At 51.5% G+C, this 12,484-nt stretch overlaps 1 protein-coding gene across 1 annotated transcript in view; it reads left to right on the forward strand.

The window, feature by feature from the left end:
• LOC147736630 (T-box transcription factor TBX1) overlaps positions 1-12,117 on the forward strand; it is a 49,472-nt gene extending 37,355 nt beyond the window's left edge. Inside the window, exon 5 of the mRNA XM_086953792.1 lies at positions 12,046-12,117. Within this exon, the coding sequence (XP_086809918.1) occupies positions 12,046-12,117 (72 nt within the window). The remainder of the gene's footprint in view (positions 1-12,045) is intronic.
• Positions 12,118-12,484: the final 367 nt, after the last annotated feature.

Raw genomic sequence — 12,484 nt, forward strand, 5'->3', positions numbered from 1 at the left:
ACCACAGGGTAAGGAGAGAACCATATGGTAGGAAAAGAACCACAGGGTTGGAAGAGAACAGCAAGGTAAGAAGAGAACCGGAGGGCAAGGAGAGAACCACAGAGTAAGGAGAGAACCACAGGGGAGGTAGAGAACCACAGGGTAATGAGAGAACCATGTTGGTAAGGAGAGAACCACAGGGTAAGGAGAGAAACACAGGGTAAGGAGAGAACCGCAGGGTAAGGAGGGAACCACAGGGTAAAGAGAGAACCATAAGTTAAGAAAAGAACCACATTTAGGAAGAGAACCACAGGGTAAGAAGAGAACCATAGGGTAGGGAGAGAACAGCAGGGTAAGAAGAGAACCACAAGGTAAGGAGAGAACCACAAGGTAAGGAAAGAACCGGAGGGCAATGAGAGAACCACAGGGTAAAGAGAGAACCATAAGTTAAGAAAAGAACCACATTTAGGAAGAGAACCACAGGGTACGAAGAGAACCGCAGGGTAAGGAGATAACCACAGGGTAAAAGAGAACAACAGGGTAAGAAGAGAACCACAAGGCAAAGAGAGAACCATAAGGTAAGAAAAGAACCACATTTAGGAAGAGAACCACAGGGTAAGAAGAGAACCATAGGGTAGGGAGAGAACAGCAGGGTAAGAAGAGAACCACAGGGTAAGGAGAGAACCACAAGGTAAGGAAAGAACCGGAGGGTAAGGAGAGAACCGGAGGGTAAGGAGAGAACCATAGGGAAAGGAGAGAACCGCAGAGTAAGGAGAGAACCATGTTGGTAAGGAGAGAACCACAGGGTAAGGAGAGAACCACACAGTAAGGAGAAAACCGCAGGGTAAGGAGAGAACCATGTTGGTAAGGCGAGAAACACAGTGTAAGGAGAGAACCACAGGGTAAGGAGAGAACGACAGGGTAAGGAGAGAACCACAGAGTAAGGAGAAAACCACAGGGTAGGAAGAGAACCACAGGGTAAGGAGAGAACCACAGGGTAAGGACAGAACCGCAAAGAAAGGAGAGAACCACAGGGTAAGGAGAGAACCACAGGGTAGGAAAAGAACCACAGGGTTAGAAGAGAACCGGAGGGCAAGGAGAGAACCACAGAGTAAGGAGAGAACCACAGGGGAGGAAGAGAACCACAGGGTAATGAGACAACCATGTTGGTAAGGAGAGAACCACAGGGTAAGGAGAGAAACACAGGGTAAGGAGAGAACCGCAGGGTAAGAAGAGAACCACAGGGTAAGGAGACAACCACAGGATAGGAAGGGATCCATAGTGTAAGGAGAGTACCACAGGCTAAGAAGAGAACTACGGGGCAATGAGAGAACCACAGGGTAGGAAGAGAACCACAGGGTAAGGAGAGAACCACAGGGTAAGGAGAGAACCGCAGGGTAAGGAGAGAACCACAGGGTAAGAAGAGAACGACAGGGTAAGAAGAGAACCTGAGGGCAATGAGAGAACCACAGGGTAAGGAGAGAACCGCAGGGTAAGGAGAGAACTACAGGGTAAGGAGAGAACCACAGGGTAAGAAGAGAACAGCAGGGTAAGAAGAGAATAGCAGGGTAAGAAGACAAACGGAGGGTAAGGAGAGAAGCACAGGGTAAGGAGAGAACCGCAGGGTAAGAAGAGAACAGCAGGGTAAGAAGAGAACAGGAGGGCAAGGAGAGAACCACAGAGTAAGGAGAGAACCACAGGGGAGGTAGAGAACCACAGGGTAATGAGAGAACCATGTTGGTAAGGAGAGAACCACAGGGTAAGGAGAGAACCATAAGTTAAGAAAAGAATAACATTTAGGAAGAGAACCACAGGGTAAGAAGAGAACCGCTGGGTAAGGAGATAACCACAGTGTAAAAAGAGAACAACAGGGTAAGAAGAGAACCACAAGATAAAGAGAGAACCATAAGTTAAGAAAAGAACCACATTTAGGAAGAGAGCCACAGGGTAAGAAGAGAACCGCTGGGTAAGGAGATAACCACAGGTTAAAAAGATAACAACAGGGTAAGGAGAGAACCACAGGGTAAAGAGAGAATCATAAGTTAAGAAAAGAATAACATTTAGGAAGAAAACCACAGGGTAAGAAGAGAACCGCTGCATAAGGAGATAACCACAGGGTAAAAAGAGAACAACAGGGTAAGGAGAGAACCACAGGGTAAAGAGAGAACCATAAGTTAAGAAAAGAACCACATTGAGGAAGAGAACCACAGGGTAAGAAGAGAACCATAGGGTAGGGAGAGAACCGCAGGGTAAGTAGAGAACCACAGGGTAAGGAGAGAACCACAAGGTAAGGAAAGAACCGGAGGGTAAGGAGAGAACCACAGGGTAAGGAGAGAACCACAGGGTAAGGAGAGAACCACAAAGTAAGGAGAGAACCATGTAGGTAAGGAGAGAACCACAGGGTAAGGAGAGAACCACACAGTAAGGAGAGAACCGCAGGGTAAGGAGAGAACCATGTTGGTAAGGTGAGAAACACAGGGTAAGGAGAGAACCACAGAGTAAGGAGAGAACGACAGGGTAAGGAGAGAACCACAGAGTAAGGAGATAACCACAGGGTAGGAAGAGAACCACAGGGTAAGGAGAGAACCACAGGGTAAGGAGAGACCGCAAAGTAAGGAGAGAACCACAGGGTAAGTAGAGAACCACAGGATAAGGAGAGAAGCACAGGGTAAGAAGAGAACCACAGGGTAAGGACAGAACCGCAGGGTAAGAAGAGAACCGCAGGGTAAGAAGAGAACCACAGGGTAAGAAGAGAACCTCAGGTTAAGGAGAGAACCACAGGGTAGGAAGAGCACCACGGGGTAAGGAGAGAACCACAGGGTAGGAAGAGAACCACAGGGTAAGGAGAGAACCACAGGGTAAGGAGAGAACCACAGTTTAGGAAGAGGACCACAGGGTAAGAAGAGACCTACAGAGTAAGGAGAGGACCACAGGGTAGGAAGAGAACCACAGGGTAAGGAGAGAACCACAGGGTAAGGAGAGAACCACAGGGTAGGAAGAGAAACACAGGGGAAGGAGAGAACCACAGAGTAAGGAGAGAACCACAGGGTAGGAAGAGAACCACAGGGTATTGAGAGAACCATGTTGGTAAGGAGAGAAACACAGGGTAAGGAGAGAACCGCAGGGTAAGGAGAGAACCATGTTGGTAAGGAGAGAACCACAGGGTAAGAAGAGAACCTCAGGTTAAGGAGAGAACCACGGGGTAGGAAGAGCACCAGAGGGTAAGGAGAAAACCACAGAGTAAGGAGAGGACCACAGGGTAGGAAGAGAACCACAGGGTAAGGAGAGAACCACAGGGTAAGGAGAGAACCACAGGGTAGGAAGAGAAACACAGGGGAAGGAGAGAACCAGAGAGTAAGGAGAGAACCACAGGGTAGGAATAGAACCACAGGCTAATGAGAGAACCATAATGGTAAGGAGAGAAATACAGGGTAAGGAGAGAACCACAGGGTAAGGAGAGAACCGCAAAGTAAGGAGAGAACCACAGGGTAAGGGGAGAACCACAGGGTAAGAAAAGAACCACAGGGTAATGAGAGAACCACAGGGTAATGAGAGAACCACAGGGTAAGGGGAGAACCACAGGGTAAGGAGAGAACCACAGGGTAAGGAGAAAACCACAGGGCAGGAAGAGAACCACAGGGCAAGGAGAGAACCACAGGGTAAGGAGAGAACTGTAAAGTAAGGAGAGAACCACAGGGTAAGGAGAGAACCACAGGGTGAGGAGAGAACCACAGGGTAGGTAGAGAACCACAGGATAAGGAGAGAACCACAGGGTAAGGAGAGAACCGCAGAGTAAGAGGAGAACTGCAGGGTAAGGAGAGAACCACAGGGTAAGGAGAGAACTGCAAGGTAAGGAGAGAACCACAAGGTAAGAAGAGAACCTCAGGGTAATAATAATAATCCACATTTGTAAAGCGTGAACAATCACCCGTAAGGGTCTCTAGGCGCTGGGGGCCGTCGGGAGGATTAAGCAAGCTATTGCCCAGAGTCACATGGTGCTGGGCTAATCGGCCGCCGGGGATCGAACCTTGATCCCCAGATTCCAGAATTAGTCGCCCTGGCCGCAGCGCCACACCTCTTCCAGTAAGGAGAGAACCACACAGTAGAAAGAGAGCCACAGGGTAGGACGAGAACCACAGGGTAAGGAGAGAACCGCAAAGTAATGAGAGAACCACACGGGGAGGGGAGAGAACCACAGGGTAGAAAGAGAACCACAGGGTAAGGAGAGAACCACAGGGTAAGGAGAGAACCGCAGGGTAAGATGAGAACCACAGGGTAAGGAGAGAACGGAAGGTTAAGGAGAGAACCACAGGGTAAAAGAGAACCGCCGGGTAAGGAAAGAATCACATGGTAGGAAGAGAACCATAGTGTAAGGAGAGAACCACAGGCTAAGAAGAGAACTACTGGGCAAGGAGAGAACCACAGGGTGAGGAGAGAACCACAGGGTAAAAAGAACCGCAGGGTAAGAGGAGAACCACAGGGTAAGGAGAGAACCACAGGGTAAGGAGAGAACCGCAGGGTAAGGAGAGAACCGCAGGGTAAGAATAGAACCGCAGGATAAGGAGAGAACCACAGGGTAAGAAGAGAACCGCAGGGTAAGAAGAGAACCACAGAGTAAGTAGAGAACCAAAGGGTAACAAGAGAACTACGGGGTAAGGAGAGAAACACATGGCAGGAAGAGAACCGCAGAGTAAGAAGAGAACTGCAGGATATGCAGAGAACTATGGGGTTAGAGGACCCTAATCAAGGTGAACTTCCATGTGCGTCCATTCACCAAAATGGCTGGGGTAGTGTACGCGATATCCCATACCCCTTGACCTCAGTGACACCACAGGAAGTGAGCTCATATGACCCTTGACCCAGTCTCTTTTCCAGTAGGGCATGTCACAAGACTCTAAGATCACACTGACACTCCCTTACACCCTCTTACACTCACTCAGGCCCAGGTTTAATAACAGTAAGCACTGTGTGTGCGACACTTCTGTGATGCAAACCTGGTGCCAAGTGTGAAGATGGGGTTTACCATCCAACGCAAATCCTGATTTGCATTGGATGGTTTCCCAAAGTAAAGCACAATTGTGCTATGCACTGCTTCATGTTACTTTGTATCAAGTGTGCACTCCACGGCTGTTCCATGGGTGGCGATGGGCATTCCGTGGGTGGTGCATGGGTGTTCCGTGGGTGATGCATTGGCGTTCCAAGGGCAGTGGATGGGCGTTCCATGGGTGCTGCATGGTTGTTCCATGGGTGGTGCATGGTTGTTCCATGGGTGGTGCATGGTTGTTCCATGGGTGGTGCATGGGCATTCCATGGGTGGTGCATGGTTGTTCCATGGGTGGTTCATGGTTGTTCCATGGGTGGTGCATGGGCGTTCCATGGGTGGTGCATGGTTGTTCCATGGGTGGTGCATGGTTGTTCCATGGGTGGTGCATGGGCGTTCCATGGGTGGTGCATGGTTGTTCCATGGGTGGTTCATGGTTGTTCCATGGGTGGTGCATGGGCGTTCCATGGGTGGTGCATGGTTGTTCCATGGGTGGTTCATGGTTGTTCCATGGGTGGTTCATGGTTGTTCCATGGGTGGTTCATGGTTGTTCCATGGGTGGTTCATGGTTGTTCCATGGGTGGTGCATGGTTGTTCCATGGGTGGTGCATGGGCGTTCCATGGGTGGTGCATGGTTGTTCCATGGGTGGTGCATGGGCGTTCCATGGGTGGTGCATGGTCGTTCCATGGGTGGAGCAGGTGCTGTGTAGGGGCACTTCATGGGTGGTGCAGGGGCGTTCTATGGGCGGTGTGTGGCTGTTCCATGGGTGGATTGTGGATATTTCAAGGGTGGTGCATGGTTTTTCCATGGGTGGTGAAGGGGTGTTCCAAGGGAGGTTCATGGACATTCCATGGGTGGTGCCTGGACACTTCATAGGTGGTGCATGGGCGTTCCCTGGGTGTTGAAGGTGCATTCCATGGGCAGTGCATGGTCGTTCCATGGGTGGTGCAGGTGCGGTGTGTGGACACTCCATGGGTGGTGCATAGGCGTTACATGAGTGGTTTATGGGTGCAACATGGCCGGTGTATGGGTGATCCATGGGTGGTGCATTGGCATTCCATAGGTGGTGCACGGGTGTTCCATGGGCAGTGAATAGGTGTTCCATGGGCCATGGGTGTTCCATGGGCGGTGCATGGCAGTTCCATGGGCGGTGCTTGGGCGTATCATGGGCGGTGGGTATTACATGGGTGGTGCATGGCCGTTCCATGGGCGGTGCTTGGGCGTTCCATGGGCGGTGGTCAGTGGTGGCCCCCTCTTCATCCTTGACCCATTGGAGGTCACTAGTGACCCTCTCTTCATCCTTGACCCATGGGAGGCCTCTAGTGACCCCTGCTTCATCCTTGAACCTTGGGAGGCCTCTAATGACCCCCTCTTTGTCCTTGACCCATGAGAGATCACTCATGACCCCCTCTTCATCCTTGAACCATGGGATGCCTCTGGTGACCCCTCTTCATCCTTAAACCATGGGAGGCCTCGAGTGATCCCCTCTGCATCCGTGAACCACGAGAGGTCACTAGTGACCCCCTCTTCATCCTTGACCCATGAGAGGTCACTAGTGAACCCCTCTTCTTCCTTGACCCATGAGAGGTCACTAGTGACCCCCTCTTCATCCTTGACCCATGAGAGGTCACTAGTGAACCCCTCTTCTTCCTTGACCCATGAGAGGTCACTAGTGACCCCCTCTTCATCCTTCACCCATGAGAGGTCAATAGTGAACCCCTCTTCATCCTTGACCCATGGGAGGTCACTAGTGAACCCCTCTTCATCCTCGACCCATAAGCGGTCACTAGTGATTCCCTCTTCATCCTTGACCCATGGGAGGTCACTAGTGATCCCCTCTTCATCCTTGAACCATGGGAGGCCTCTAGTGCCCCCCTCTTTGTCCTTGACCCATGAGAGTTCACTAGTGACCCCCTCTTCATCCTTGAACCATGAGAGGTCACTAGCGACCCCCTCTTCATCCTTGACCCATGAGAGGTCACTAGTGAACCTCTCTTCATCCTTGAACCATTAGAGGTCACTAGTGACCCCCTCTTCATCCTTGACCCATGAGAGGTCACTAGTGAACCCCTCTTCATCCTTGACCCATGAAAGGTCCCTAGTGACCTCCTCTTTGTCCTTGACCCATGAGAGGTCACTAGTGACCCCCTATCCATCCGTGAACGCTGAGAGGTCACTAGTGATCCCCTCTTCATCCTTGAACCATGGGAGGCCTCTAGTGCCCCCCTCTTTGTCCTTGACCCATGAGAGTTCACTAGTGACCCCCTCTTCATCCTTGACCCATGAGAGGTCACTAGTGACCCCCTATCCATCTTTGACCCATGAGAGGTCACTAGTGACCCCCTCTTTGTCCTTGACCCATGAGAGGTCACTAGTGACCCCCTATCCATCCTTGAACCATGAGAGGTCACTAGTGACCCCCTCTTCATCCTTGACTGATGAGAGGTCACTAGTGAACCCCTCTTTATCCTTGAATCATGGGAGGCCTCTAGTGACCCCCTCTTCATCCTTGAACCATGAGAGGTAAATGGTGCCCCCCTCTTCATCCTTGACCCATGAGCCATGAGAGGTCACTAGTGAACCCCTCTTCATCCGTGACCCATGGGAGGTCACTAGTGACCCCCTCTTCATCCTTGACCCATGGGAGGTCACTAGTGATCCCCTCTTCATCCTTGAACCATGGGAGGCCTCTAGTGCCCCCCTCTTTGTCCTTGACCCATGAGAGGTCACGAGTGACCCCCTCTTCACCCTTGAACCATAAGAGGTCACTAGTGACCCCCTCTTCATCCTTGAACCATAAGAGGTCACTAGTGACCCCCTCTTCATCCTTGACCCATGAGAGGTCACTAGTGAACCCTTTTTTGTCCTTGACCCATGAGAGGTCACTAGTGACCCCCTATCCATCCTTGAACCACGAGAGGTCACTCATGACCCCCTCTTCATCCTTGAACCATGGGATGCCTCTGGTGACCCCTCTTCATCCTTAAACCATGGGAGGCCTCGAGTGATCCCCTCTGCATCCGTGAACCACGAGAGGTCACTAGTGACCCCCTCTTCATCCTTGACCCATGAGAGGTCACTAGTGAACCCCTCTTCTTCCTTGACCCATGAGAGGTCACTAGTGACCCCCTCTTCATCCTTGACCCATGAGTGGTCACTAGTGAACCCCTCTTCTTCCTTGACCCATGAGAGGTCACTAGTGACCCCCTCTTCATCCTTCACCCATGAGAGGTCAATAGTGAACCCCTCTTCATCCTTGACCCATGGGAGGTCACTAGTGAACCCCTCTTCATCCTCGACCCATAAGCGGTCACTAGTGATTCCCTCTTCATCCTTGACCCATGGGAGGTCACTAGTGATCCCCTCTTCATCCTTGAACCATGGGAGGCCTCTAGTGCCCCCCCTCTTTGTCCTTGACCCATGAGAGTTCACTAGTGACCCCCTCTTCATCCTTGAACCATGAGAGGTCACTAGCGACCCCCTCTTCATCCTTGACCCATGAGAGGTCACTAGTGAACCTCTCTTCATCCTTGAACCATTAGAGGTCACTAGTGACCCCCTCTTCATCCTTGACCCATGAGAGGTCACTAGTGAACCCCTCTTCATCCTTGACCCATGAAAGGTCCCTAGTGACCTCCTCTTTGTCCTTGACCCATGAGAGGTCACTAGTGACCCCCTATCCATCCGTGAACCCTGAGAGGTCACTAGTGATCCCCTCTTCATCCTTGAACCATGGGAGGCCTCTAGTGCCCCCCTCTTTGTCCTTGACCCATGAGAGTTCACTAGTGACCCCCTCTTCATCCTTGACCCATGAGAGGTCACTAGTGACCCCCTATCCATCTTTGACCCATGAGAGGTCACTAGTGACCCCCTCTTTGTCCTTGACCCATGAGAGGTCACTAGTGACCCCCTATCCATCCTTGAACCATGAGAGGTCACTAGTGACCCCCTCTTCATCCTTGACTGATGAGAGGTCACTAGTGAACCCCTCTTTATCCTTGAATCATGGGAGGCCTCTAGTGACCCCCTCTTCATCCTTGAACCATGAGAGGTAAATGGTGCCCCCCTCTTCATCCTTGACCCATGAGCCATGAGAGGTCACTAGTGAACCCCTCTTCATCCGTGACCCATGGGAGGTCACTAGTGACCCCCTCTTCATCCTTGACCCATGGGAGGTCACTAGTGATCCCCTCTTCATCCTTGAACCATGGGAGGCCTCTAGTGCCCCCCTCTTTGTCCTTGACCCATGAGAGGTCACGAGTGACCCCCTCTTCACCCTTGAACCATAAGAGGTCACTAGTGACCCCCTCTTCATCCTTGAACCATAAGAGGTCACTAGTGACCCCCTCTTCATCCTTGACCCATGAGAGGTCACTAGTGAACCCTTTTTTGTCCTTGACCCATGAGAGGTCACTAGTGACCCCCTATCCATCCTTGAACCACGAGAGGTCACTCATGACCCCCTCTTCGTCCTTGACCCATGAGAGGTCACTATTTAACTCCTCTTCATCCTTGACCCATTGGAGGTCACTAGTGACCCCCTCTTCATCCTTGACCCATAAGAGGTCACTAGTGATCCCCTCTTCATCCTTGACCCATGGGAGGTCACTAGTGATCCCCTCTTCATCCTTGAACCATGAGAGGCCTCTAGTGCCCCCCTCTTTGTCCTTGACCCATGAGAGGTCACTAGTGACCCCCTATCCATCCTTGAACCATGAGAGGTCACTAGTGACCCCCTCTTCATCCTTGAACCATGAGAGGTCACTAGTGACCCCCTCTTCATTCTTGACCCATGAGAGGTCACTAGTGAACCCCTCTTCATCCTTGAACCATGAGAGGTCACTAGTGACCCCCTCTTCATCCTTGACCCATGAGAGGTCACTAGTGAACCCCTCTTCATCCTTGACCCATGAGAGGTCACTAGTGACCCCCTCTTTGTCCTTGGCCCATGAGAGGTCACTAGTGACCCCCTATCTATCCTTGAACCATGAGAGGTCACTCATGACCCCCTCTTCATCCTTGACCCATGAGAGGTCACTAGGGACTCCCTCCTTGTCCTTGACCCATGAGAGGTCACTAGTGACCCCCTATCCATCCTTGAACCATGAAAGGTCACTAGTGACCCCCTCTTCATCCTTGACCCATGAGAGGTCACTAGTGAACCCCTCCTTATCTTTGAACCATGGGCGGCCTCTAGTGACCCCCTATCCATCCTTGAACCATGAGAGGTCACTAATGACCCCCTCTTCATCCTTGACCCATGAGAGGTCACTAGTGAACCGCTCTTCATCCTTGACCCATGAGAGGTCACTAGTGATCCCCTCTTCATCCTTGACCCATGAGAGGGCACTAGTGACCCCCTCTTTGTCCTTGACCCATGAGAGGTCACTAGTAATCCCCTCTTCATCCTTGACACATGGGAGGTCACTAGTGACCTTCTATCCATCCTTGAACCATGAGAGGTCACTAGTGACCCCCTCTTCATCCTTGACCCATGAGAGGTCACTAGTGAACCCCTCTTCATCCTTGACCCATGAGCCATGAGAGGTCACTAGTGATCCCCTCTTCATCCTTGACACATGGGAGGTCACTAGTGACCCCCTTTCCATCCTTGAACCATGAGAGGTCACTAGTGACCCCCTCTTCATCCTTGAGCCATGAGAGGTAACTGGTGAACCCCTCTTCATCCTTGAGCAATGGGAGGCCTCTAGTGACCCCCTATCCATTCTTGAACCACAAGAGGTCACTAGTGACCCCCTCTTCATCCTTTAACCCTGAGAGGTCACTAGTGAACCCCTCTTTGTCCTTGACTCATGAGAGGTCAGTGGTGGCCCCCTCTTCATCCTTGACTCATGGGAGGCCTCTAGTGACCCCCTATTCATCCTTGAACCATGAGAAGTAAATGGTGGCTCCCTCTTCATCTTTGACCCATGAGCCATGAGAGGTCACTAGTGAACCCCTCTTCATCCTTGACCCAGGAGAGGTCACTAGTGAACCCCTCTTCATCCTTGACTCATGAGAGGTCAATGGTGGCCCCCTCTTCATCCTTGACACATGGGAGACCTCTAGTGAACTCCCTCTCCATCCTTGACCCATGAGAGGTCACTAGTGACCCCCTCTTCTTCCTTGACCCATGAGAGGTCACTAGTGAACCCCTCTTCATCCTTGAACCATGGGAGGCCTCTAGTGACCCCCTCTTTGTCCTTGACTCATGAGAGGTCAGTGGTGGCCCCTCTTCATCCTTGACCCGTGAGAGGTCATTAGTGAACCCCTCTTCATCCTTGAACCATGAGAGGCCTCTAATGACCCCCTCTTAATCCTTGACCCATGAGAGGTCACTAGTGACCCCCCCTTCATCCTTGACCCATGAAAGGTCACTAGTGACCCCCTCTTCATGCTTGACCCATGAGAGGTCACTAGTGACCCCCTCTTCTTCCTTGACCCATGAGAGGTCACTAGTGAACCCCTCTTCATCCATGACACATGGGAGACCTCTAGTGACCTCCCTCTCCATCCTTGACCCATGAGAGGTCACTAGTGACCCCCTCTTCTTCCTTGACCCATGAGAGGTCACTAGTGACCCCCTCTTCTTCCTTGACCCATGAGAGGTCACTAGTGAACCCCTCTTCATCCTTGAACCATGGGAGGCCTCTAGTGACCCCCTCTTTGCCCTTGACTCATTAGAGGTCAGTAGTGGCCCCCTCTTCACCCTTGACCCGTGAGAGGTCACTAGTGAACCCCTCTTCATCCTTGAACCATGAGAGGCCTCTAATGTCCCCCTCTTAATCCTTGGCCCATGAGAGGTCACTGGTGACCCCCTCTTCATCCTTGACCCATGAGAGATCACTAGTGACCCCCTCTTCATCCTTGACCCATGAAAGGTCACTAGTGACCCCCTCTTCATCCTTGACCCATGGGAGGTCCTCTTTGTCGTTGAGCCGTGACGTTGAAGCTGAGTTTGTTAGTCTTCGTGTTCTCCTGATGGTCTGAGGGCTTCTAACCGTACCCCACCTTCATCTTGCAGATCACGCAGCTGAAGATTGCCAGTAACCCCTTCGCCAAGGGTTTCAGGGAGTGTGACCCCGATGAGTGGTGAGTTTGGTGACGGCTGTTATCCTCCTGCTCTCTCTCTCTTGTCGTCTGCCTCTCCTATCTCTCCTCCCTCTACGCCTCCTCTCGTGTTATCACCCATGTCGGGCTCACGCTGGCTCCATGGCTCTAGTCTGTGGGGTTTCCTACCCATAACCTTTTTTGTCCTTTCTCAGTTCACCTCTCACTTCTATGTTTTGTTTCCCACTTTCCTCTCATTGGTTCCCTCAATCCCTTACTCTCTTCTGGCTGCCTTTCTTTCCCGAACTGTCTTTGTCTCTCTCAGAAGTCGTTCATCTATTCTCTGTTTTCATCATTTGCATCTTTCTTGTCAGTTCCCCTCTCAGTCCATCACTCCTTTTTGTCTGTTTTTC

Source organism: Lissotriton vulgaris, chromosome 1_2 (assembly GCF_964263255.1).
Source record: "Lissotriton vulgaris chromosome 1_2, aLisVul1.2, whole genome shotgun sequence".
NCBI lineage: Eukaryota > Metazoa > Chordata > Amphibia > Caudata > Salamandridae > Lissotriton > Lissotriton vulgaris.